Here is a 24,514-nt window from a genome sequence, read left to right on the forward strand (position 1 = left end):
TGTTTCCTGGTCTCATTCAATGGTTTTCTCTGCCAGAAGAGTGAGAAGATGATTTTTTTTCCTTTGACAGATCCTATGTCTGGCAATCTCATCTCTTGAAGGGCAACAACGTCCATCTGCAGTCTACTCAGTCCCATGTCAGTAACAGCTGTCTTGCGCACGTCGTCTATTTCCTGCAGGTTGTCAGAAAAGCCAGGGCTCATTGTCCGAATATTCCAGGTGCCCAACTTTTGGGTAGAAGTTTTCTTATGATTGTTGCATGGTGCAGAGTTATTGATCTGCTTGTCAGCTTTCATTCTAAACCCCACGCACTCTGTGAGGTTAACAGACCGCAGTGAGGTAGCACCTTACTGGCTGGGGACTGCCCAGTTTAAGGCGGGCGGTAGGCTACCTAGTGAGGTGCAGTGACCTCTTCCACTGTCGGAAGTAGCCCCTGGCATCATGCTCTGTGCCAGTCAAGCAAAGACTTATAACCGGTAACTGCTACTTCCCGTGTTGTTTCGACGCTGTATGCAAAGCTGGAGTGTCCTCTCCAGAGCACGAAGCCTGGGTAAAATAATATGGAGGATAGGCTGTTACCCAAGCAGCAAATCCCCCCTCTCCACGTCGCTGAAATAGTCCAGTGGAAAGGCAGGAGCCAATACAACTGGTTCCAGCAACGTCGCAGGAGTTGCCAGAACAACATGAACTGCCTCCGGGATTCTGGCTCCAGATTTTGCCTTGAGGTTAACTCCTGAAGCCTTTTCCATCAGTGGATATAGTCACAAGGCAGTGGCGGTTCGAGATCGGAGTTTTCCTTCTCCTAGATGGGCTGTCTTCCAAGGCCCCACCTACCCAGCCTGCTCCCTAAGAGTGCGGAGATTAGAACACAGGCCTCCAGCTGCCGGACCTTGTCTTCCAAGGGGACCACCAACTAACATTTAGAGCATTTCTACCCAGGCATCTCATTGGCAAGAAAACAAACATGCCGTTACAAGTGCAACAGATCCTGCACTCTCCATCTCGACTGATTGGCCAGTGAATTGGTCAGAGATTATTTTACTTTTAACTTTTCTGCTTAGTCAGGGGATTGACTTGATGACCCTTGTACTTTTTTATGATCTCATTGTTGAAGAAGAATGTCAGAAGAAAGCAATTAGCCTGCAGTGTTACAGTTACTTTAATGAATGGTACAAAAATGAAGCACAAGGGTTATAAAATTTAAATTCGATTTTTAAAAAAATTCTTAAAATGTTTTTTAAAAGCCCTAGGTAGCAATAGTTTTCATTTCAAATGTCTTCGTTCAAAGAATAAGGATTGTAAATTCTGATTCTGTATTATGAAACAAGATTTTCATATAATCTGTTTTTAAAGTTTTGAAAAGAGTGTCCAGTTGAGATTGTGGTCTCAGTTTTATGGAGGCTTCTGTATAGATTGCTTAGATTTATCTTTCCGTCTCCCCAGTTTGTAATCTAGCAGATACTATGAAAAATTGTGGTTCAGAGGCATATAACTAGTTAACAGTAGTACTGTATATGGAGACAAGTAAGCTGCCTGATCAACAGCACTGTTTAACTGACTGCAGTTATTCTTAGAGCTGTTTTTTCTTTCACCAAGATAAGCTTTGAAAGTTCTTGGAAGCCCTACTAACATCTCTGTGCTTGCTTTCAGTAGGGTTTTTTTTTGGGGGGGGGCAATGCTTATATTCCTTTAGAGTAGCAATCTGTTATCTCTGTTCAACTTTGTTTAGACAGTGTCAAACCCTTATCTCTCTGAAAGTGCACACATTCAGACTTTGGATGTGTCAGTGAATAGAGGATTATTGGAAATGGAGGCAATCGCAGCAGGATGGGTGTAAAAATGTATGTTTTGAGAAATATGTTTTAAAATTATAGCAATAACTTTTTTGGAGGTATCACATGAGTAAATCAAGTCTTTCTGCATCATGATTTATATTGTGTTTTGAATAATACTGTACTCAGTTTGAGCCTTGTGGTTAGTTTATATACCATTAGGGCAGTGGTTTTCAAACCACATTCTGGGGAATCCTGACATTCCTTGGAAGGATTTAATGGTAAGTATGTAAAGGAAATATGTACTGGCTGAAATCCAGTAATGTAAAGTTACAGTGTGTAAGTCTGATGGTGTCATCAGCCATGACCATATTGTATTTTGACATTAAAAGGTGAATTATTGTAGTGCCCTAGAAACTTTGGAACACATTTACAAGATGGAAGATGGTTTGTTTGTAGTATATCTGGTTGTTTTGTTGAATGCTTGTTTATATTATAGTGTGTGGGATCTTTTTGATGGAGGAAAGCATTAATGGGCTGCTGTTGTCCCATTGTATTGTTTTTCAAAAGAGCTGGTCCTTATATTGATCAGCTTGCTCATGCTGTTAATTATCTTGGATGGATTTCACCAGGGTGGATTTGATTTAAATAAAATTGATTTAAATCATGATTTAAATTTAAAAAAAGGATTTGTGATTACTTAAATTTTAAAAAATTGATTTTAAATCAATTTGATTAAAGAAGTTATTGATTTGTATCCATCCTGGATTCTATTTAATTCTTGCTAGGATCCACGGTTCTTGTTTTTGTTGGGTGACCGTAGCTGTCTGTCCATTATGATCTTCAAGCTTGAAAAAAATGTTCAACTAATATGAACTTCAGTAATTTTGAAGTGTAAATTATATGGAGTATATAAACAGCAGTGTCTGTGGAAACACTCTGATTTCTTAATAAATCAAAAAGGGGGGAAAGGTAAAGGGATTAACCATACACATTTTATTTAACATGTGATTTTCTGTAATATCAACTCCTGATATGAAAAAGTGTCAGGTGTTACATGACTATTAGTCTAATTACTAATTTTTTATGTTTTATGTAGCATACACCTGCTGAGATAATCAACCATTCTTACTTATTTTAAAACAATTTTTTATGGTTGTGGATTAGAACTATTTGGGATGGGAGCAGATTTTAAAATCATGTGAACTGGAGGTTTCAGTTAATGTTGATGAAAAACAGTCCTTGTGATGTCTTAAAGAGACTTGTAGGCATCTCAATAGCATGCCTGAAAGGACCCACAATTGGTAAATCACTTGCACCCTTCTTCTGGCTGGACCATGTGTTTGTGGAATTTTGTTATCAAAAGTTACACCCTGCTGGTTCAAACTTTTGCTTAAGTATACGGTGACTGTTTTTACTGAGCGTCTTCCACATCACATGATAGATTGATGACATCACATGATAGATTGTTGTAGGCATGATAGAAGACTTTAGAGCAATATGTGGCTTTCTGGAAATTGTGAACTGCAGCTCCCATCATCTCCCACCATTACCTGTGCTTGGGCTGATAGATATTACTGCCTCACAAAATCTGGTGGTCCATTTGTTCCTGACCTATAACTTGCACAAGTTGTCACAATGCTGATCAGAAGTTCCCAAGACCATATTTTCTCTTGCAGCTGTCTAGTTTCATTTATCAGCTGCAATGGATCTCTTTGGAGGCTGATAAACAGTTAATTGCTTTTCCAGGGCAGTGCACATACAGTTGCTGCATAGTCAAAAATATTCACAATGAGGGCAACACAGATACATGCTCATAATACATGCCCAGAGACCTTTGGGTAGTGTGGGTGGCATATAAGTTAAAATAAATAAATAAAATTTATGATTGGTAGCTACATCTTTTAGCAAGGGCTGTATTTTGTGGAAAGGGTGAAGGGTCAGTAGTGTTGGCCTTGAGACTGACTTCCATTGGCATGTAAGGAAATGTAGGCGAAAAGTTTTTCCATTGTGGAAAGCAAGCAACAGAGCAATTGGCAGGATGCCTCAGAGATGCAGTTCAGCTTCTTACTTCATGGATTAGGCAATGGGCCCTTTAACAACACTTCCAGTCCCTGTATAAATATGAACAGAGTGCTTATAAAACTCATCTTCTACAGGGTATGAGGGAAGAATTTATCAGCACTTCAGTTGCAGTTGAGGTGTGTTCTTCTGTTGGAAGGATATATATATAGAATTTTAAATTTAGGGCTTGAAAAGGACTAGAGTACCGAGATCTGTGTGGATGTAGCATGGCCACTGGCCATAGTGGCTGAGGCAGGGTTCTGGGAGTTGTAGCTCAAACGTTCTGGTTAAATAATTTTAGTTATGTCATGGTTCCCATGGGAAGGAATTGTGTACAGTACATAGCCAAAGTAGAATTTGGCTGGAAATATAGCACCTTTGGTTGAAATGTCAATGCATGGATTTAATGGCAAAAGAATAAATGAGAAAACTGCCTTTCCTCTTCTTCCTTTGACCGTCAGGAAAGGAGAATCACTTCTCTGGCTTCTGTTCAGCCTATGGATACCATTTTTTAAATTTCCAGTATTGCCCTGAAACAAATCTGTCATGTGATATTGTATTTCAAATGGCAGGGAGAGCAGGATGGTGGTGTAGTTATGTGCCATCAAGTCAGAATTGACTTATAGTGACTCTTATGAGTAAGATATTTAAGGAGTGGCTTTACCAGTTCTACACCCCCAATAGGTTTTCATGGCTGAATGGAGATTTGAACGTAGGCCTCCTGAGTCCTACCCTGTCACTTTATCCATTACACCACACTGGGTGTCCAGGATGGTGGCCCCCAGTGATAATTTTCATGACTGTCAGATTGAAGAGCTGGAAAGATTGTTAGTCAGTTTTGTCCGTCCCTCCTTAAAATTTGCTAGTGTCACTAAAGCAACCTAAATGCCCTTGGCTCTTATCTCAAAATAGATAAAATTTCTGTTTACACTGTCTTTTTATTGAAGTTTTATTACACACAGGAATACGTGGAAGGAAAGGACAGAAATTCAACTAACTTAAATTTTCCTTAGAACAAAGTTCTGTGGGTTTCTTAGGTGTTTATTTCTATTATAAGTGTTTCCATAATTTGTTCTCAGCAATTATTTTAAAGATTTTGGGCATTTCACTTTACCATAAGCTTATTTTTAAAGGTATGTTTCTTTCTTTTTTTGAGCATGGTTTCTTCCATAGTCACTGCTGTTACAAAATATCTTCAAGTGATATGTTCAGTTCATTTTGAAAACATGGACTGATAATTTCAGGAAGTGGTTTACTGTTTTTGTTGTCAGTAATTGTTGTCAGTCATCAATTGCTGATGCTTTGGTGAGGTCTTTAAAAAGAGGGAAGCCATTGGAATACCAAAATGAATGCCCAAGACCTTTCTTCACCTAGCTTCAGAACTATTTAAAATCTCTCATTGGACCATGTAGAGCAGTGAGTCCCAATCTTTTTGACACCAGGGACCGGTTTAGTTAAAGACCATTCTCCAAAGGACGGGGTGGTGGCAGGCATGTGTGCGTGTGGACAGGCGTCTGTGCGGGTGGGCAGAGGTATGTGTCCATGCATGCAGGAAACGTGTGTACGTCTGTGCGTGGGGTAGGCTTGTGTGGGTGGTTTGGAGTGCGCATATCGCGTATGTGTGCGTTCCTTTGGCCCTCAAAATCTGTCTCGGTGGCCCTGTCATTCCAAGGTCATGGACTGGGACCAGTTCGCAGACCCCTGATATAGAGCATTGACCATGACATCTCACCTTCACCACCCAAAGATCTGGTAAATGCATTTGAAAAATGCCATAGTGTCAGTCCGGATTGGTATATATTTCCTTGTGTGTTGCGGAACTAGTCAGGTTTCATCCATATCCTTGCTGGACTTTCTGTAGATTGGAACAATTAGGTGAACAGTAAGTATGACACTTAGTGCTGTTTCTTTTTACCATACTGTGTCAAGGGGATCAAACTGGCAATGTATATGCAAAATATAGACTTCGCAAGTGTGTTGTCCTTAAGAGCTCTGAATGTAACTCATGGCATTTTCTCTTGGAGGAAAAAGACAAACAGGTTTGGGTTATATCCTGTTGTTTAGTATAGCAAGTTGCTTAGAGTTAGGCCCATTCAGTCAGTACAGATTGGGTGAGCCATCTCCTTCATAAATTCCATTGATTCAATTCAGCCTACTCTAGTCATGATCTACTTTAGTGTAATCAGCCAGTCCATTTCAGTCAATGGAACTTGCAGAGGAGTTGACTTTCAAAATCTCTACTGATTCAGTGGGCTTTCTGTACAGTGGACCCTTGACTTACAGACGGCTTGACTTACAGACTTTTTGAGTTACAGACTTCTCTGGCCGCAAAATTTAGGTTTGACTTGCAGCCTGAGAATTGACTTACAGACCAGAAAAAAACCAAAATGGAACAAAAACAGCCTGTTATGGGATTAATCGGTTTTTAATGCCCTGTAGGTCAATGTAGACTTGACTTACAGACTTTTTGACTTGAGAACCGCCTTCCAATATGGATTAAGTTCTCAAGTCAAGACCCCACTGTACTATGACTTATTGCACTAAATAACAGGATTGTAATCATTGTATCAAAAGCTGAATAATTTAAAATGGGAAACATGGAAAGGTGAAAATATATCCGGCTGTATCTTAGCAGAAGGACCAGACAGACTGCAGGGCATATTAATATTCATAATATTTACCATTTGTATAAAACTTTAGAGTGCTCAACATATTTTACGTATGTTACCAAAATAATTTTTGCAATGGATAAATTATTCATTTGAGTTATGGCTGTGATCTGTTGTTGTATTCTAAAATCTTGTGAGCTGCTCTGAGTTTATTTTGGTAGAGAAGGGGAGGACAAACTGTAGCAATAATAACATCCGTTCAGAAGACAGGTCAGTATCATTATCCCCCATGTTGTTACACAGTGAGGTCTCTCTGTCTCTCTCTCTCTCTCTCCATATGTTATCATGAACTGGAAAGGTATATGAAACAGGTTACTTGACTGGATTTCTGTTTCACTTGTTGTGTTTTACATTAATTGTAAATTTATTTTTGTGAATGCATTAAATAATCCAATACTGCAATACAGTGGTGCCTCGCTTAACGATTTTAATTGGTTCAAAAAAACCACACATCGCTATGTGAAAACATCGTTAAGCGAAACACCATTTCCCATAGAGATGCATTGAAAACCGGATAATCCGTTCCAATTGGAACGGATTACCATCCTTAAGCGAAAATCCCCATAGGAAAAAACGTTAAGCGAAACCCATTGAAATGCATTGAAGCCTATTTCAATGGGGGAAAAAATTCACAAAAAATTCAAAAAGACTCAAAACAAAACCAAATTAAGTTAACGAAGGTTTTATTAGGTGCACTAACGATTCCAAGCACTTTAAACATTTTTTAAACATTTTAGAATATTTTAAAAATAGCAAAAACGGGGCTGTAAAAAAAAAGTTAAGCGAAACAAGGGGACCTAAAACTGTCATCGTTAAGTGAAGCATGGTCCCGAAATGGTTAAGTGAAAATTGCCCATAGGGAAAATCGTTAAGTGAAGCACAAGATCACTCTGAAAAAGCCATCGTTAAGTGAATTTTTCGTTGTACGAAGCAATCGTTAAGCGAGGCACCACTGTACATTGTAGTAGAGCATTACCAGTGAGCTGCTTCCCAAATGATAAACTTTCATTTTGGTTCTGGCTTTAAGCATATTCCCTTTTACATGTTTATTTTTGGCTTGTTGCTGAGCCATTTATCCAACCATGAAATGATTCTTTCACAGCTTCTTATGTGTCAAGAAAGGTTGATGTTTATATTATAGTAAGTGAGCTAGATGTTTTTCTTCGCATGCTTCTTCATTCTCAGCCAACAACTGCCTCCATTCCCAGTATCATCTGTGACTTCTTAGAGTGACAGAAACAAATTTATTTCTTCTTGTTTGCAGCTGCTGTTTTCAGATAATTTTTTAATGTGCTTTCAGTAAGTTGTCCACTGTGTACGTAGTTGAAAACTTGAATTCATAGTTTGGAGAGTCTGCTCATGTACTATAGCAGCAGTCCCCAACCTTTTTGGGACCGTGGACTGGCTGAGGCTCTGAGGAAGGCTGGGCACCCCCCTGCGCTCTCGCACTCTCGGGCGCATGCGTGAAGTGGGGGGGAGCATGCGTTTGTGTGCCAGCGCCGGTGTGAGCGCTCTCCTACCCCTTCGCACATGTGCAGGAGCGCCTGCATGCCCTCTTGTGTGCCCACCCACCCCTTTACGCGGGCGCTTGGGCACATGCGTGGAAGGCTGTGGGAGCGCTCATGCTGGTGGTGTCGCATGTGTGCACGCAGAGCAGCTGTGGGGAGGGGAGTGTGTGCAGGGGCACGTGGTCTGTCTCCACGGCCCGGTCCAGCTCAGGCCACGGACCGGCACCAGACCATGGATCGGGGGTTGACGACCTTTGTACTGTAGCATTGAGCTGTTGGGGGTACTTCTTCTCCAAGTGATCCCTGAACGATATTTGCTTCAATTTCAGAAACATGAAGCGAACAGAAGCACAGGTGCTGTTATCTTCTCATAGCAGCACCTGTGGCTCCTTCCTAGAGTCCCAGCACTAATACCCCTTCCCACTGTGATGTTTTTGCTTTCCTAGCTGGGCCTAACAGCAAACAGACAGTTTAAAACATTATTCCCATGTACCTTCCAGCTATTTAGGAATGACAACCCTGACGATTGGCTTTGTTGATAGGAATTACAGTCCAAAAGATCTAGAGGGCAGTAGCTTGGGAAATATTCACTTAATGAGTCATGTACCATTTCCCACAAATTCTCCGAACTTCAGGAAAAAGAAATTGGTTGATCAAAAAACATAGGCTACCATATGCATAAGGAAAATCAAGCACTTTGTGGTGACAGATTGGTGCTGGTTTCACATAGTTAGGTGAAACATGCCCAGGAATTCAAGCAACATTTTTTGTGTGTGTTCAGTCGTTTAGTCGTGTCCGACTCTTCGTGACCCCATGGACCAGAGCACGCCAGGCCCTCCTATCTTCCACCGCCTCCCGGAGTTGTGTCAAATTCATGTTGGTTGCTTCGATGACACTGTCCAACCATCTCATCCTCGGTCGTCCTCTTCTCCTCTTGCCTTCACACTTTCCCAACATCAAAGTCTTTTCCAAGGAGTCTTCTCTTCTCATGAGATGGCCAAAGTACTGGAGCCTCAGCTTCAGGATCTGTCCTTCCAATGAGCACTCGGGGTTGATTTCCTTTAGAATTGATAGGCTTGTTCTCTTTGCAGTCCAGGGAACTCTCAAGAGTCTCCTCCAGCACCACAATTCAAAGGCATCAATTCTTCGGCGGTCAGCTTTCTTTATGGTCCAGCTCTCGCTTCCATACAACACTACAGGAAAAACCATTGCTTTGACTATTCGGACTTTTGTTGGCAAGGTGATGTCTCTGCTTTTTAAGATGCTGTCAAGGTTTGTCATTGCTTTCCTCCCCAGAAGCAGGCATCTTTTAATTTCGGGGCTGCTGTCTCCATCTGCAGTGATCATGGAGCCCAAGAAAATAAAATCTGTCACTGCCTCCATATCTTCCCCTTCTATTTGCCAGGAGGTGATGGGACCAGTGGCCATGATCTTAGTTTTTTTGATGTTGAGTTTCAGACCGTTTTTTGCACTCTCGTCTTTCACCCTCATTACAAGGTTCTTTAGTTCCTCCTCACTTTCCGCCATCAGAGTGGTATCATCTGCATATCGGAGGTTGTTGATATTTCTTCCTGCAATCTTAATTCTAGCTTGGGATTCCTCCAGTCCAGCCTTCCGCATGATGTATTCTGCATATAAGTTAAATAAGCAGGGTGACAATATACAGCCTTGTTGTACTCCTTTCCCAATTTTGAACCAATCCGTTGTTCCATATCCAGCTCTAACTGTTGCTTCCTGTCCCACATACAGGTTTCTCAGGAGATGGATAAGGTGGTCAGGCAAGCCCATTTATTTTAGGACTTGCCATAGTTTGCTGTGGTCCACACAGGCAAAGGCTTTTGCATAGTCAATGAAGCAGAAGTAGATATTTTTCTGGAACTCTCTGACTTTCTCCATGATCCAGCGCATGTTGGCAATTTGGTCTCGAGTTTCTCTGCCCCTTCAGAATCCCGCTTGTACTTCTGGGAGTTCTCGGTCCACATACTGCTGAAGCCTACCTTGTATGATTTTGAGCATAACCTTGCTGGCGTGTGAGATGAGTGCAATTGTCCGGTAGTTGGAGCATTCTTTGGCACTGCCCTTCTTTGATATTGGGATGTGGACCGATCTTTTCCAGTCCTCTGGCCACTGTTGAGTTTTCCAAACTTGTTGGCATATTGAATGTAGCACCTTAACAGCATCATCCTTTAAGATTTTAAATAGTTCAACTGGAATGCCATCACCTCCACTGGCCTTGTTGTTTGCCAGGCTTTCTAAGGCCCACTTGACCTCACTCTCCAGGATGTCTGGCTCTAGGTCAGCAACTATATTGTCTGGGTTGTCCGGGATATCCAAAACTTTCTGATATAATTCCTCTGTGTATTCTTGCCACCTCTTCTTGATGTCTTCTGCTTCTGTGAGGTCCCTTCCATTTTTGTCTTTTATCATGTCCATCTTTGCACAAAATGTTCCTCTAATATCTCCAATTTTCCTGAACAGATCTCTGGTTTTTCTTTTTCTGTTATTTTCCTCTATTTCTTTGCATTGTTCATTTAAGAAGGCCCTCTTGTCTCTCCTTGCTATTCTTTGGAAGTCTGCATTCAATTTTCTGTAACTTTCCCTATCTCCCCTGCATTTTGTTTCCCTTCTCTTTTCTGCTATTTGTAAGGCCTCGTTGGACAGCCACTTTGCTTTCTTGCATTTCCTTTTCTTTGGGATGGTTTTTGTTGCTTCCTCCTGTACAATGTTACGAGCCTCTATCCAAAGTTCTTCAGGCACTCTGTCCACCAAATCTAGTTCCTTAAATCTGTTCTTCACTTCTACTGTGTATTCGTAAGGGATTTGGTTTAGATTATACCTGAGTGGCCCAGTGGTTTTTCCTACTCTCTTCAGTTTAAGCTTGAATTTTGCTATGAGAAGCTGATGATCAGAGCCGCAATCAGCTCCAGGTCTTGTTTTTGCTGACTGTATAGAGCTTTTCCATCTTTGGCTGCAGAGAATATAGTCAATCTGATTTCGATGTTGCCCATCTGGTGATTTCCATGTGTAGAGTCGCCTCTTGTGTTGTTGGAAAAGGGTGTTTGTGATGACCAGCTTGTTCTCTTGACAAAACTCTATTAGCCTTTGCCCTGCTTTGTTTTGAACTCCAAGGCCAAACTTCCCTGTTGTTCCTTTTATCTCTTGACTCCCTACCTTAGCATTCCAGTCCCCCAGAATGAGAAGAACATCCTTCTTCGTTGTCAGTTCTAGAAGGTGTTGTAAATCTTCATAAAATTGTTCAATTTCAGTCTCCTCAGCAATGGAGGTTGGTGCATAAACTTGGATTATTGTGATGTTGAAAGGTCTGCCTTGGATACGTATTGACATCATTCTATCATTTTTGAGATTATATCCCATTACGACTTTTCCCACTCTTTTGTTGACTATGAGGGCTACTCCATTCCTTCTACGGGATTCTTGCCCACAATAGTAGACATGATAATCATCTGAGTTGAAATCACCCATTCCCATCCATTTTAGTTCACTGATGCCCAGGATGTCTATGTTTATTCTTGCCATCTCCTGTTTGACCACCTCCAGCTTCCCAAGGTTCATAGATCTTACATTCCAGGTTCCTATGCAGTATTTTTCTTTCCAGCATCGGACTTTCCTTTCACTTCCAGGCACGTCCACAGCTGAGCATTTTTTAATAAATGGCAATTTGCAGCTTTGATGCAGACTTGACTGTGTTGTGTCTGTTGGATGCACTGCTTAAAATGGTTTGGAAAACTGACCTTTCTCTTCTCTTCCTGCTGCAAACCTGTTTACCCCCAGAGGGGGTATGCTCTAGCAAGGGTCTCCAAACTACGGGCCATATCTGGCCCGTCTTGCCTTTTTATCCGGCCCAGGAATAGGAAAAGGAGGGAAGGGGGACCCAAGCAATCCCCAACTTTGCAAAGACAGTAGGGGTGGGGGATCGTTTTTGTCAGGATTTGCTGTTTCTATACCTGGGCACAGAAAGTGGAGGGAAATGGGAACCAAGCAATCTCTTTGCAAAGATAGCGGGGGTGGGGGATTGCTTGGGTCCCCATTCCCATCTTTGTCCCTTGAAAATCTTTAAAATATTGAAAAGTTTGGAGACCTCTGGTTGAGGCCTGTTCTGAACAGTGTGGCATTTGTGTTGTACAGGGCTACTGTGAGAGTGGGGAGGAGGGCAATAATCTGAAATTGGACAGAATAATCTTATGTCACAATCCTGGGGTGCTGGTGAGGCCTATGAGAACAAGTGTTTATGTACCTAAGACATTGGTTCATATTAAAGGATATATGCTCACTGCTGTCTGTGAATCAGTTTTGAATAGTTTTTGAAACAGAACCCCCAAGGGTATGTTGATAGGATTGCTAGTAATGTGTTATCCCAGAAGGCCGAGCAAAAAATCATAGCTGTTTGTATTTGCATTTTTTCCTTCCTGCACATTGAATTGCCACAGGACAACCTGTCTCAATTGCTGTGTGTCTCTCGACACTGCTTGATGCAAACCAGTGTTTTATTATGTTCCCTGGAGTGCTTTGTAGGAGTGCTTCAGTGGGGAGAAAAACCTTGTCTCCCAAGACAAGACCTTTCCTGAGGGTGTGAAATTTTGTTTCTCCTTTGCGCAGCTGAAACAACAAGACTTAAGTTGGCCGTCCAGCAGATGACAAAAATAAAATGGTTTTCTTGGCTACCTTTTGCACAGTACCAACATGGAAAACTGGGAGAGCCCTTGAAAGTTGCTGAGCTAAATTTCCGGGATATTTTTAACATGACACACAGTTGTACAGTGACCATAATGGCCCTTGAGAATAAATTTAGTCCTAAACTGCAGTGATACCTATATATGGTGCTCTTTGCAGAACAAGCCCTTCACAGTCCTTCTTTTCACTTAGTTGTATAAAACCTAGTGCATGGGGTGAGTTGGTGGAACACTTCCCCTTCCCCCATGATGAGAACAAATGCATCGGAGAGTAAAGCATCACAGAGACAGTGATCAGTGGAAGATTTTGTTTTTTCAAGCAGTGTGCTCTGCAATATACAACATACTGAGCAGATGTGAATGAGTTCCACGTGGTTCAGTAGTGGCATAACATATGGTATTTTAAATGTGATTTCTTCAGAACATGAGGTACTTATCCCCTTGTTTCAGTTGTGGTTTTCTCCCAACTTGATATTAAAAACTTCTAGCTTTGTCACAAATATGCAAGGGCAGCTTGAATAAACCAAAGATTATTGGCGATGGTAATTATGATTTTTTTTCTTCACTTGCCTTCTGCTGAAAATTATGGTTAAATTAAGGAGTTAATAAATTTGACAAGTTATGAATTAATAGTGAATAGTCCCAATTTTGCCTTTGAATCTAGAAATTTACATCAGATATGGGGTAAGCTATAAAAAGAAAGTTAAACATTTTTGTATGATAAAGGTCTGTGCTTTTCCTCTAATACTGTATTAGTATTTTTTGGAATTTCTTCATAGTAGAAATTCATTTCCAAGCATTTGCACACAAATTATTCATGCCTCATTCAGTATTTGAAAAGGTCAAGTACATAGTTTAGATACTTCAGTTCTTTTTTAAATTGTAAATAAAACTAAGATACATGTTTATTACTTATTTGCTACAATTGGTCAGGTGGTTGTTTAAAAGATGTTTTAAAAGGATACAGTGTTCTGAATTAGCTTTCTCAGTATGCAACAAGAAATGTTTTGACTTATGAAATGAGCACCTGCCATTTTCAGAGAAATGGTGTGTTTGTAGAATGAGAGTGGCTTTGAATAGAGCATTGCATAACATTGCAATTGGATTTGTATGTATGACCTATCACTTCCTTGAGAGAGTAGATATTTGCAAAAGAGAATATTTGCATCTGATGTTTTAAAACAAGGAATAAAGAGATTATACGTACAAGAAGCAGTTTGAGAATATGACCTAGTTCTGTGAAAATGCAAATTATTATTTCTGTAAATAATTATATTGCCTATTTTCCCATGCTTTCTGTAGTCGTTTAAATGCTGAACTTTCAAATGAATAAATACAGCTGTTTCTCCTTGATAGCTGTCTGGGTTAAAAATATTGTTTTAATAATATCTAAATTGAATAAATAAACAAAGGTTATGCATTGTTTAAAGGCAGAATAGCATGTAGCCTGGCGTTGATGTGAACATAGAAGACTAACATAAGGATAGAAATCTAATTACTAAACATTTATGTGTTGTGAAGATTAATTAGCACTTTGGAGAAGGAAAGCTTTCAGTTACAAATACTGTAAATACTTTGATTTGTAAGTGAGCTCCCAAAATGGAAACAGGTTGAAACTATGCTTGGGTTTATTGAACGAAAAGCAATTCTGTTTCCCTGAGAGGACCCAGTCCAGATTCCTTGCTTGTATCTGCCTTGAGCTGCTGGAAGAAAATACCCTCCTCTTTTAAACTCTGGAAGGGGGAAAACTCTACAAAACCTTACTTTCCTCTTCTAACAACAACAACAAAAAAAAGAATATAAAAATCTCACTCCCCAAGGCTATGAGAGATGGTATAGATATATCCATTGATCCATCTTGTCATTCCATCTGACCCCACCTAGTATTATTTTGTAAGATGTTTCTAGATAAATGGAAACAACTACATGGAAAATTATGGAGTTGGAAATCCTATGCACCAACTTCCACAAATCACTGGCCATGTTGGCTGTTCCTGATAGGAGCTAAAGGTCTAAAACATCAGAAATGCACCAGTTTAGAGATACTGTTTATAAATACTTATCTGAAAGTAACCTCCGTGTACATGGGTAAGGGGATTTCTATTAGAAATAGGCAAAAATAAGGTGAAGAGTTGGATGAGTAAATTAATTAATTTGAAACTTTAATTCGTTTGAGGCCTATTTTAATAGGCAAATGCTAAAATCAAGCCCACACTTTTTTTAGTGCTGTACTGCTGTGATAAAGAATGAAGAAACGTTTCCCTTTCCTTCAAACTGGGAATGAAAACCTTAGTAAGAAAGCCTGTTTAATTGTACATAGCACCCTGTTCTTTAACTGTACCAAAAATAACTCTTATACTGAGATTCTTGTAAAATTAACTTTAATGTTATTTTTCCAATCATTAGTCAGATAAATTAAACCTTCAAAATTGATTTAGAGCCCTAAATAATGTATTTTTGATCATAAAAGTGTTATACAGTATCATTATAGCTCCCATGTGGGAGTGAACAAGGAATAAATGCAAAGGGAGCAACTTAATTACCACAGATGTAAACTGGGTCTACTTTATTGACAAATCAATTATTATATTAGAAGTTGGCTGTCAGCTTCCAAAATATGTTTACATTCTTGGTCCAGGAGTGGTAGGTTTTCCTGGTGTTGGTTAGTAAAACCACTATCTGTCACCTAGCCAGACAGGCTGATGTTTTCACTCATGGGCTGATTAGCCCATGCATTGGCATTGTGGAGCTTTGTTGGGCCTGAATATTTTCATCTGGTGCTAGAAGTCCATTTTACTCTGGTTTACCATTCAAACTGCCTTCCTTCGTTTATCCCATTTTTAAATTTTGTCAGAGCTTTTGCTAGACTCTCCCACATCTGAACTGTAAAATTATTGAAATAAGTGCTCATGGGAGAAAACCTTTAGGTCTCCTAAGTGCCAAAATCAGGAGAAGGGACTAAATTTCAAAATGAGTTTGGGATCTGATTGTGTGTCACTGAAATCAAATTATATGATTTGTTTGGAACAACTTGGGTTTAGAAAATTCTCCCTGAATAAGAGCATGTCTTTAGAAGTAATGTTAATAGTTGTGTTGAAGGTGGGAACAGGTGGGACTTGCCTCATTTCAGAGGTTTGTGTAGCTAGCAATGTTTTCAGATAAAAACAGCCTACAGCTCATAGAGATATAAGAATGTAGGGACAATTGGCTATATGGGGTTAGGTGGTCATACTTAATCATGTGAGTGTGTATTGAAATGCCCTTTACATGTTACGGGGAACATGCATTTGAAACCACTCCTGATTTGTATTAGGATTTCTGTTGTTGAATCATGGCAGACAGAAGACCAGAGAAGGCATGTGAACAAGCATGTGAGTCCCTCAGGGAGCAGAATTACAAAGTGGCAGTGAAGCACTGCACAGAGGCCCTTTTTTCTCTCTCTCAGGCAGTACTCTCTCACACACATTTTTCAGAAGTATGTCAGGCTGAAGTTGACCACATCATAATTGAGAGCCTTCTCTATGGAACAGCTTCTTCCTTGCAACTTGTGGTTTTGATGTTTCCAGTCAAAACTGCAAAGAATGTACTTTTCTTGTATGAGGCCAAAATGACATTGAAAGCCCTTCTTGACATCACACTGGTCCTCAGTCCAGCAAGAAGTCCTTTCTGAGGGTTAATAAATAAATTTCGGTCCTTGACTGTATAACTGAGATGGATGCTGTACTTGCTTCTCATATTCTTAGCCTTTGTGGAAGATAGACATGCATGGACTATTGAGTGCAGTTCTCTGTGGGGTGGGTGGTGGGTGTAAAATGACATTTGAATGTCTGTTGTTTAGATGATATTGCTTTAAATAGTCTTTGTGTGGTGCCCTCATAGTAAAGAAGCTAATTCAAGAGAAAGGTTTGAAGTGATTAAATTGCATTGCAATTGTTGTAATGATTCTTTGACAGAAGGTGATAAGCATGGTACAGTATAGGGTGAGTGTGATGGTACGTTCCAGATGGCGGTAGCAGGAAACTGTGCTTAACATCTGGTATAAAATTAATGTCAAGATTGCATGCCAATAACACATCACAAGATTTGTTTGCAATACAGTTTATATCTGAACTACCAACAGAAGAAAACACTTTGAATATCCAGTAGTTCTGCAGTAAATTGGGACTTTTTAAAAAGTGCATTTACAGGATGGCATCTTTAATGGAGTTGTTACTGTAGAAACACTTCTTAACATGACAGCCATTTTATAACATGGATTTTAAGAGACATGACAGTACCATTTGGGATACGTTTTGTAAAATAGTTTCTCAGCCAAGCAAGTGAGATAAAATTCATCAGGTCCTTAGATACAGTGGTGCCTTGCATGACGATGTTAATTTGTTCCGCAAAAATAGCTGTCGAACAAAAACGTTGTCATGTGATTTTAATAAGCCCATTGAAACGCATTAAAACCCAATTAATGCGTTCCTATGGGCTTAAAACTCACAGTCCAGCGAAGATCGTCCATAGCGTGGCCATTTTCATTGCCCGTGCAGCGAGGAATCCGTGCCAGAAAACAGCGGGCGGCCGTGTTTTTCACCCGGCGGCCATTTTGAAACCGCCGATCAGCTGGCCAAAAATCATTGCTTTGCGATGATTGGTTCCTGAAGCAGGGAACCGATCATCGCAAAGCAAAATTCACCCATAGGGAACATCATTTAGCGATTGCAAAATCTTCAACATAATGCGATTTCGTCGTCAAACGGAGTGCTCGTAAAGCGAGGCACCACTTTATTCTCTTACTTCAAGTGCCTAACATATATTGAATTAAACAGATAAAAAGATAGTTGAGGCATAGCATTTGTTGAAATTGTATTGACAATGGAAAATTCTTCATGTAGATTTAATCTGTCCAGTTTTATGCCACAGTTTTTGCTTTCCTTAAGTTAGCTGTACAATTTATACTAATACTGTCAACAGAAGTTGGACTTACTGTTAAAGCAAAGTGAAGCTGAACAGTGGGTAACTAGCAGTGAAAATCTTTTCAACCAATCAGGATTGGATTCTGTTTTTATTTTAGATTGAAACAAGAACCATGTACAGCAAAACAACAGCATATAAATTTGGTGTGTCAATTAGTCAACTGCATCCTTTGCCACAACACAACATTTTAACCCCCAAACATCCAGGATTCTATAGCCACAAAGTTTTCTTAGACTTCATTGGGCTTTTTGCCACACTTTACTGTCTCTCCATGAAGATCTTTTGTAATCTGTAGATGTCGAGGTTCTACCAAGTCTTCTGGTTAAGTTACCTGGAGTGTATGGTGCCATTTTGGCTGCATATCTCCATTTGGAGAATGGATGCACAAATAGTGTATAGGTTTTGAAGCTCCAGTGCAAATTACTATCTGTAATCCTGTATACAGTGGTGCCTCGCTTGACGATGATAATGTGTTCCAGCAAAATCGCTGTAGAACGAAATTGTCGTCAAGCCAAAGTAAAAAACCCATTGAAATGCATTGAAAACTGGTTCAGTGCGTTCCAATGGGCGAAATACCTCATCGTGCAGCAAAGATCCTCCATACGGCGGCCATTTTCCGGTGCTTGCTAAGTGAGGAATCCGTCCTAAACACAGCGGGGAGCCATTTTGCACAGCAGGCGGCCATTTTGAGAGCTGCTGATCAGCTGTTTTAAAATCGTTGTTTAGCAAAAAATTGGTTCCCGAAGCAGGGAACCGATCGTCGTAAAGCGATTTTCCCCATTTAAACATTGTTTTGCAATTGCAATAGTGATCGCAAAAACCTCATCATAAAGCGGATTCGTCGTGGAGCGGGGTAATCGTCAAGCGGGGCACCACTGTATAGGCAACTGTGCAAATCTCATTGAAAATGAGTGACTTTTATGTATACTTGATGATATTTATGATTACTCCATATGTACTGCTGAACAAACCACATTTTAATGTAGAGGAACAGTATAAAAAGATACCCTGGGCAGAGCGCCTTTGCCCATGTGGAATGGAGCAGATAGAAACAATTGAACACATCCTGTTGTGGTGCACATTTTACAAGGATGTACGTGAAGAACTTGTTTCCCCTCTGATTGGCCGATTTCCCAGTTGTACAGAGCAACGATACATGCATGTGCTGCTGTCTGACTCCAATCCCATTCTTACGCATAGGGTTGCCAGATTTCTTACTGCTGCAATGGGCATTAGAAAAAGGACCCTAAAAGCGGATGAGCCTCTGTAGTTAGAGCATGGTTTGCTAGAAATTCTGGAATTGCTTTAGGGGAGATGTTCTGATGCTGTTGTTGTTCATGTCAGAACCGAGTATTTGCATTTGTTTCCAATATTTTGTATACCTCTGTACAGTGGTGCCTCACATTACGATGTTAATTCGTTCCAGCGAAATCGCTGTAAAACGAAAACATCGTAAAGCGAAATTAAAAAGCCCATAGAAACGCATTAAAACCCGATTAATGCATTCCTAGGGGCTTGAAACTCACCGTCCAGCGAAGATTCTCCATAGCGTGGCCATTTTCGCTGCCCGTGCAGCGAGGAATCCGTCCCAGAAAAGAGCGGCGAGCCATTTTTTTAACCCGGCGGCCATTTTGAAATCGCTAATCAGCTGGCCGAAAATTGTCGTTTTGCGAGAATCGGTTCCTGAAGCAGGGAACCGATCATCGCAAAGCGAAATTCCCCCGTAGGAAACATCATTTTGCGATCGCTTTTGCGATTGCAAAAACTTCGGCGTAATGCGATTTCGTTGTAAAACGAAGCGCTCGTCTTGCGAGGCACCACTGTATATTTATATATTTTGATGTTTTATTTGTGGCTGGTCTTTGACCATAATAAAGTTGTTTATTATTATTATTATTATTATTATTATTATTATTATTATTATTATTATTATTATTATTATTATTATTATTATTATTATTATTATTATTATTATTATTATTATTATTATTATTATTATTATTATTATTATCTAATATAGAGTAATTAACATTTAAGCAGCTAAGCAGAATGGAGAAGCCGCAACCCACTCCAGTATCTTGCCTAAGAATGGAGTATTAGTGACTGGTCAATGATCATTCAGTATTGTGGGATCCAAGGAGAGGTGTTTCAACAATAGTCTTACTATTGCCTCCTTTAAACATCCTGGGATCCTGCCCTGTTGCAAGGAGGCATTCATCACTCCTCCTACCCACTCAACCAGTTCCTTTCTGCCAGCTTTTATAAGCCAGAAAGGGCAGAACTCCAAAAGGCATGTGGTAGCCTTAACCTCTCCAAGGGTCTTGTTGACATCATCAGGCTGCAGAAACTGAAAATCATCCATTGCACAGGGCAAGCAGGGGCCATAGTTACATTCACAGGACTTGTATGAACTACAACATCCAAATCAATGTGGATCTGAGGAATTTTGAATTATTTAATATGGCTGTGTTTAATTGTTGCTTTCTTTTCTCCTTTCGGCAGAAAAACTATGGGAAGGCAGATGAAGACTGTAGGCATGGTATGTAGTTTCGATTATTTCTTAAATTATGTAGAAATGTCCCAGTTCTTCCAAGTTCTAACCATTCAGCAGTGACACAAAAGCAAAATTGTCAGATACGGGACTATTTGTTTGGCTTACCTTTTTAAAAGCACTGTTTTTCAAAAGCAATCATGCAGTACTTTATAGGGTGTGAATTCAGAAGGTATTAGTAATCTAACGACACATTTTGTGTGGAGTTGAGTTTATCTTCATGACTGAAGGAGACCTTGTACCTGAAAAAAGATTTGGCCATTCTATCTCTGTGCTGAATTGTTTCACAATTCAGTAACATTTCTGAAATACAGCATGCTGAATCTAGTTCAGTGTAAGTATGGTCACGATCCTAGTGGTGGGGGTTGTCCCGCAGAAATTCATTGTCCTCTCTGAGGATAGCTTAACTTCAAAAGTCAAAAAGAGAGGCAGAAACTGGAAGATGAAATGTGAACCACAGAAATGTGAGTGAAAAGAAACTAGAGAACACAAAAGAGAGAGCATTTTATATCCAATACATTTCCAGTAAAGGATATCAAGCACAATCTTTTTAGTGTCTCCTACAAATTCAAGGCCACACAGTTCAATATGACTTATTTCTAGGCACATAAATATCTATTAGGATAATGTGTGTAGAAAACAAAGCAAATGAAATCTTGTGCCACTTTAACCTCTCATCCTAGCAGATAGTACATTTTAGTACCCCAGAAGTCACACTTTGTTATAAAAATCACACAAAACTAGATGACAGAGTTGGCAGTTCCACCTGAAGAGCTGTAAGCAACACCCCTGAGTTTCAGCCAACTGCCATTCACAGGTGTGTGTTTTTTTACTCCACTACAGACAATGTAGAGACAAACAAGTAACTCTAGGTTTGCTATGAACCCAAGAGCCTGTGTGCTAAGACAAGATGGATGCAGTTTTGAGTTCACTGAGGGAGATTTATATTTTTTAAGGTGAAGGAGTTTGGAATGTAACACAAAGAATTACAATCAGCCTTCTGATTTGTGTATCTCTTTCTACGCTCTTTCCTTTTAACAACTTATTTAAAGAAAGGAAAATGTTCTGGAAAGCCTCTGTATTTCTGTGCACTCTGCATCCATGCTTTTGTGCTTTTTGGTTGATACCAACTAAATATGTTTTTTGTTTACCATGAAATACAATATATTGGGACATAAATGTTCTAGGAATTTTCATGGTCAAAATATATTGCAAAGAAGCTGCTGTAAGTGCTTGGATGAGCAACTGTTCCTTCCCACTGTCTTGACTAGAGAGAAAGGAGAAGATGACTATAATCCAAAACTGTATAATCTGCATAAACAACGGATTGTTTACTAAAGTGGTGAAGTATCCCGTTTGTAAAGGTGGAAACATGCATCATTTGCTTTGCAGCCAGGCTGTCGGGAGCCCACAAAGAGTTTGAAGTCAGAATTCACTAGACTATAAAACCGTAGCTGTCCCATCAACTGTTTGTTCAGATTTTTCAGATTTCCAAAGGGCTTTGCTGTGGTCTTGATGGAATGGTTGAGGATAGAAGTATGACCCCGCATAACTGTTGCTCCACAGTGAGTTTGATTTGTGGGAGAGGTTACTCCCCATTGAGAAATGCAGGGATAAAAAAAGGACACAGCTGTTTCAGTGTTATATGTTTTGTAGTCCAGAAGTGCAATAAAAGGAAAATGGTGTTTGTCAGGGGAAATTGAAATGACTCGTTCACAGTGACTGAGAGATTGGCCTCTGTATGGCTGATAATGAATACTCTGCAGTGCCTGTTGACATCTGCCCAGGAGGGGAATACAGTGTTCTCTTAGAGCATTTCCTATGTGCAATGCAGTTGTGGAGTGGTGCTGAACATGCTTTAGAGTATATAGGGAAAGGATGGGTTCCATGGCAGTCCAGGGGGCAGAAGAGCAAGTGGTTGGAGGGCAGCATGTGCAGATTTAGCTGAAGCTGTCCAGGAAGGACTAAGTAGAAATGCTGATGTCATGAGATGTTTGGATGGAAGGACACAGTACAGATTTCCATAGACAGTTTGCTAGAGAGGGCTCAACATTCAGGAATATCCAGGATCAGAAAAAGATACAGTGGTGCCTCGCTTAACAATTGCCTCGTTAAATGACAAAACCGCTATACGATGACTGTTTTGCAATCGCTTTTGCGATCGCAAAACGATGTTTTAATAGGCAAAATCTGCTTTGTGATGATCGGTTCCCTGCTTTGGGAACCAATTCTTCGCATTATGATGTTTTTAAAACAGCTGATTGGCGGGTTCAAAATGGCCACCCACTGTGTAAAATGTCTGCCCGCTGTGTTTTTGGGATGGATTCCTCGCTTTACAGGCACTGAAAATGGCTGCCCCTATGGAGGATCTTTGCTGGACGGTGAGTTTTTCAGCCCATTTGAACGCATTAACCGGGTTTTAATGCATTTCAGTGGGATTTTTTATTTTGCTTAACGAGGAATTCGCTCTACAGTGGTTTCGCTGGAACTGATTATCCTTGTTAAGTGAGGCACCACTGTATAAAGCAAAGAAGCAGTGCTAGAAGACATTAAATTGCTCCTCACAGAAAGTGTTCTTTGCTATTAAGGCAAAGATTGTTGGCTTAATCCTCATCTAGGAAGATAGAAGGGAAGAGAAACATAGCTTGTTAGTAGAGTCCATCTTGGTTGCATTGTGGTGAAACACTGGATGAATCATGTTTCCACTTTGGATGAAATGTGGTGAGAGACAGGTTTTTCATCAGCTCAGGGGTGCTAGAAGTTATGCTTAACACTTGTGCTTACATTGGGATGTTCAGCAAAAAAAGAGTGTATGTTTTCTTTCCCCAGTTCATTCTTCTGAACTAGGGGACCGGCTAAAGAGACCAGAAGACAGTGCATTACATGTTGGAAATTACATTGCAAAGGCCATAGAAGTGATATTCACTACTTGTCTGTAGGGTGCCCTGAACAAAGAGCAACCCTTCACTGCAGGGAACGTGTTTCAACAGACTATTTTGTTGTTGTAGTAGAAAATTCTCCTGTAAGTCTGTTAATTCTAGCTCTTTTTGCAAAACATGGCCCCCACTGTTTTCTTTAAGGGCTTATGCTGATTGCTGAATGTATGGGCATTCAAAGCAAGGTTTTTATTGTTTATAATTAGAAATAAGAAGACACAGATTTTGTGTTGGTTATGTTGCTTTGCAAAAAAGGGGAGGGCTAGTAGTAGTTTGAAATAAGCACTCCTGTTCATGTGAGCATTTGTGTTTTGGCTCTGAGTGCTTGGGTATTATGGAATAACCTTGCATCCACAACACTCATATGGACATGGGGCATATTCATGGCCTGCAAAAAGCAGAAAATACTCCAGAAATTACTCAGTGCACTTTTTAAAAATTTGTGTGAATAATGGTCAACAGTACCATATTTATTTGAATATGAGCTGTGTCTTCAGACCCATGGTGTACAGTATTTAAGATGTAGGTTTGTATCCATACTGTGTCTGTTTTGTGTGTAAGGGCAGGGTGGCCCCAGCTGAGCATCCATGTGGTAGACTAAGCATTATACTCCAGGGATCTGAAGAACATGATCTATTTAAAATACATGGGAAAGTGTAGTAGTCTTGGGTCTTTTTTTGTTTTGTTTCTGCTTCTGAGCGGGAATAGGCTAATGTGGCTGTCTTGTTGAGACTATAGCTAATGTTAATTCTGTACAGACAGAATGGGGTGGCTTGAGTTAAATGTGTGCTGTATTTTGGTAAGTAACTGTTTGGTTTTGTTTGCAGCATTGGGAGAAGGACTGGACAGGGAAGGTGACACTTTCCGTGCAGTGCTTTGCTACATGCATCTTAAAGGAAAGCTGCAGGTTGTATCTAACGCTCTTTCTAAATCACTGATGGGCGAATCACTGGTAAGTGGCTACTGACTGGGTCCATAGTTTTAAAAATTAATATATTTTAGATGAATAGCAGGATAACTGTACCCTCCATGGTGTTAACATATTAAAAATGGTCATCAGTGGTGCTGATATACAGTGGTGCCTCGCATAACGATGTTAATTGGTTCCAGAAAAAAAAACGTTATGTGAAAACATCGTTATGGGAAGCACCATTTCCCATAGAAATGCATTGAAAACCGGTTAATCCGTTCCAACTGGAACGGATTATCCGGTTTTTTCCCTCCCCCCGCGGCTTGGATCTGACCCATGGTGGCTACCTCAGCCATGGCTGGACTCCCTAGAGTCCGGCCATGGCTGGGGTAGCCGCTGCGGTTACCCTTTAAGCGGCGGGGACAGGCTGGGGGGTGGATCGGGGAGCTTG

General features: G+C 40.3%; 1 protein-coding gene across 4 annotated transcripts in view; it reads left to right on the forward strand.

Moving 5' to 3' along the window:
- The window catches only part of HELZ (helicase with zinc finger), a 172,012-nt gene that overhangs the window by 9,590 nt on the left and 137,908 nt on the right, over positions 1-24,514 (forward strand). For 2 of the 4 annotated variants that reach the window (XM_072991020.2, XM_072991023.2), the window contains exons 2-3: positions 20,169-20,205; positions 23,981-24,105. In XM_072991020.2, coding sequence (XP_072847121.2) covers positions 24,037-24,105 — 69 coding nt within the window. In that variant the 5' untranslated portion in view covers positions 20,169-20,205; positions 23,981-24,036. Of the gene's footprint in view, positions 1-1,624; positions 1,842-15,960; positions 16,252-20,168; positions 20,206-23,980; positions 24,106-24,514 lie in introns of those variants that run through there. The other 2 variants (XM_072991022.2, XM_072991024.2) reach the window with 2 other exon arrangements.

The sequence above is a fragment of the Pogona vitticeps genome, chromosome 2, assembly GCF_051106095.1.
Source record: "Pogona vitticeps strain Pit_001003342236 chromosome 2, PviZW2.1, whole genome shotgun sequence".
Classification (NCBI taxonomy): Eukaryota; Metazoa; Chordata; class Lepidosauria; order Squamata; family Agamidae; genus Pogona; species Pogona vitticeps.